The 3,128-nt window shown below is 54.5% G+C and overlaps 3 protein-coding genes across 3 annotated transcripts in view; 1 reads left to right on the top strand and 2 right to left on the bottom strand.

Annotated features, from left to right (window-relative positions):
- The window catches only part of LOC126408233 (histone H1-like), a 73,383-nt gene that overhangs the window by 6,827 nt on the left and 63,428 nt on the right, over positions 1 to 3,128 (bottom strand). The gene's annotated exons all lie outside the window — the stretch shown is intronic.
- LOC126408263 (histone H4) overlaps positions 1 to 3,128 on the bottom strand; it is an 82,266-nt gene that overhangs the window by 37,957 nt on the left and 41,181 nt on the right. The gene's annotated exons all lie outside the window — the stretch shown is intronic.
- Positions 2,440 to 3,128, top strand: part of LOC126408033 (histone H2A-like) — a 1,630-nt gene continuing 941 nt past the window's right edge. The window contains exon 1 of the mRNA XM_050073388.1: positions 2,440 to 3,126. Coding sequence (XP_049929345.1) covers positions 2,719 to 3,126 — 408 coding nt within the window. The 5' untranslated portion in view covers positions 2,440 to 2,718. The remainder of the gene's footprint in view (positions 3,127 to 3,128) is intronic.

Below are 3,128 nucleotides of genomic sequence, written 5' to 3'. Positions count from 1 at the left end.
CCAGGTTAAAAACACTCAGCTCTCTCCTGTCACGCATCGCACCTCGCAAGGTGGTAACGGCTCTGTCTGTGATGCGCCTGCTGGGCATGATGTCAGCCAGTCATGTGGTGGTTCCTCTGGGTCTTCTTCACATGAGAAAAATTCAGAGGTGGTTCAGCTGTCTCCGCCTCGATCCGATACGTCACAAAAGACGCATGATAACTGTCCCTCCCTCCCTGCAGTCGGACCTGTCATACTGGAAGACCCCTCGCGTTCTGTCAGCAGGGGTTCCCCTCGGGAGAGCTACGTCACACATCTCAGTGTTCACGGACGCATCTCTCTTTGTGTGGGGAGGAATGTGTCTGTCTCATGTGGTAGGAGGGAAATGGCCAGAGCCACCATCCCTCCACATAAACTGCCTGGAGCTGTCCAGTGCTGAAAGTGCTGAAACACTTTGCTCCACTGTTGAAAGACAAACATGTAGTGGTGAGAACAGACAACATGACAACAGCGGCGTATATAAATCGCCAGGGCGGCGTTTGCTCAGCTCAGCTGCTGGAAATAGCCAGACGCCTCCTGCTGTGGTGTCACACGAACCTGCGCTCCGTCAGAGCAGTTTACATCCCAGGCAAACAGAACCGAGTCGCGGATCTGATGTCACGTGGAGGTCCTTCCCAAAACGAGTGGAAGTTGAATCCCACACTCACTCAGATGCTGTGGAACAGGTTCGGGAGAGCAGAGGTGGATCTGTTTGCCTCACGAGAAGACACACAGTGCGCGCTATGGTTCTCCATGAGCGCACGAGACGACCCTCCGCTGGGAGTGGATGCCTTCTCTCACCAACCGTGGCCCAAAGCTCTACTTTACGCTTTCCCCTCGGTCTCCCTGATACCTCGCCTTTTAGCGCGCATTCAGGAGGAGAGCTTAACAGCCATTCTGGTGGCCCCGGAACGCACAAGCGCATCATGGTTTCCGACCATGATACAGCTGCTATCAGGGAAGCCATGGCGACTCCCGTGGCGCAGAGACGCGCTCTCGCAGCTGGACGGCGCAATCCTGCAGTTCCCGGTGATAGGTCAGTGGTTATGGGCCTGGCCCCTGAACGGGAGCGCCTGGAGAGACTAGGTTTACCCCCTGCAGTGGTACGCACTATCCAGGAGGCAAGGGCCCCTTCTACTACGACCTGTTATGCAGTGAAATGGTCCGCTTTTCAACACTGGTGTGTGGAGAGGGGTTTTGATCCCACATCGTGCCCTCTGCCACAGGTGTTAACTTTTCTTCAGTTGCTAGTAGATAGAAATTTGGCTCTATCTACAGTTAAAACATATGCTGCCGCCATTTCATCCTGTCATGAAGGCTATGGAGAGAGATCCGTTTTTGCGCACCCGCTGGTTAAGCGCTTTTTGAAGGGAGTCAGATGACAGAGACCTGTCACGCGCCCTTTGGCACCACAGTGGGATTTACCTCTGGTGCTACGCGCTTTGGGAGAACCTCCCTTCGAGCCTCTGTCACAAATCTCTCTCAGACTACTGTCATTGAAGACAGCGCTTCTCTTAGCCCTGACTTCGGCTAAGAAAGTGAGTGATTTATGTGCGCTCTCTGTCTTCCCGTCTTGTCTCGTTATCAGAGATGACGGGAGCGCAGCTACTGACCGAATCCCTCATTCATGCCTAAAATCATAACCAGCTCTTTTAGATCGAGAGTTATTTCATTGGAAGGTTTCTTCCTCCCCACAGGAGTGAGAGAGAAGAAACATCACACCGACTCTGCCCAGTGCGCGCTCTGTCTCATTACGTGACGCGCACAGCGAGCCTCAGACAGACACAGCAGCTGTTTGTACATTACAGAGAGCAGCGGGAGTGGATCCCCCGCCAGATATTCGAGCGCACTCTACGAGGGCTTTGTCCTCCTCCACAGCTCTCCTCAGAGGGATGGCAGTGGCAGATATTTGTGCGGCAGCATCATGGGCTTCTCCGTGTCCTTTTATTCGGTTCTACTTACGGGTTAATGGGTTGTGAACTGGTATGTGTTTAAGTGCTTGTGGACTGTGGTGGCACAGTGGGGCATTGACCACATCAGCTTCGCCCTTAACCCAATAGCGACAGCTCTTAGAGGGCGAAGCCTATACGAAATAGAACGTTGGTTACATACTGTAACCCCAGATTGTATGAGTATAGGCGCAGCTCTCTAAGACCCAGGCCCCACTGCCCCACCAACGTCAGCTGAAGAAAAAGATGGCTTATTAGGGAGCAGATCTCTGGTCACGCAGGTATTTATAACCTGTATGCGGACCTGAGAGAGGCAACTGTGCAGGGCACAGTGGCGCGAAAGAAAATCTTCACGACTGCGCATGCGCGTGGGGATAAACCCAATAGCGACAGCTCTTAGAGGGCTGCGCCTATACTCATACAATCTGGGGTTACAGTACGTAACCAACGATTTACGAGCTGTCTGCTTAGTAATTGCGACCCGCTGCTCCTAAACTGTGGGACCGGCTGTGAGATGGTGACGCTGCTTCAGACCTCCGGCTCCTGATTGGTGAGGAGTTCGTCCGGAGCTCAGCACCGCATAGCCGAGACTCCGCTGCTCATTGGCGGACAATCCTTTGGAAATGTCCGCCAAAATTCTCTTTTCTGGTTGGTCTGGCAGGAACCGTCCCGCGCTCTGTGGGTATATAGAGGAGGGTTTCTGCTGCTGAGGGAGCACTTCTCTTTGTCCCGACTTTAGAAAGTAATAAAGATGTCTGGCCGCGGAAAAACTGGTGGCAAAGCCAGAGCCAAGGCGAAGTCCCGTTCCTCCCGTGCTGGGCTCCAGTTCCCAGTCGGCCGTGTTCACAGCTCCCGTGCTGGGCTCCAGTTCCCAGTCGGCCGTGTTCACAGGCTGCTGCGCAAAGGAAACTATGCTCAGCGTGTCGGTGCCGGCGCCCCCGTCTACCTGGCGGCTGTGTTGGAGTACCTGACCGCTGAGATCCTGGAGTTGGCTGGAAACGCTGCCCGCGACAACAAGAAGACCCGTATCATCCCCCGTCACCTGCAGCTGGCTGTCCGCAACGACGAGGAGCTCAACAAGCTGCTGGGCGGAGTGACCATCGCTCAGGGCGGCGTGCTGCCCAACATCCAGGCTGTTCTGCTGCCCAAGAAGACCGAGAA

The sequence above is a fragment of the Epinephelus moara genome, chromosome 20 (assembly GCF_006386435.1).
Source record: "Epinephelus moara isolate mb chromosome 20, YSFRI_EMoa_1.0, whole genome shotgun sequence".
NCBI lineage: Eukaryota > Metazoa > Chordata > Actinopteri > Perciformes > Serranidae > Epinephelus > Epinephelus moara.
The sequence above is the reverse complement of the archived record's forward strand: the minus strand, read 5'-3'. Positions and strand labels throughout refer to the sequence as shown.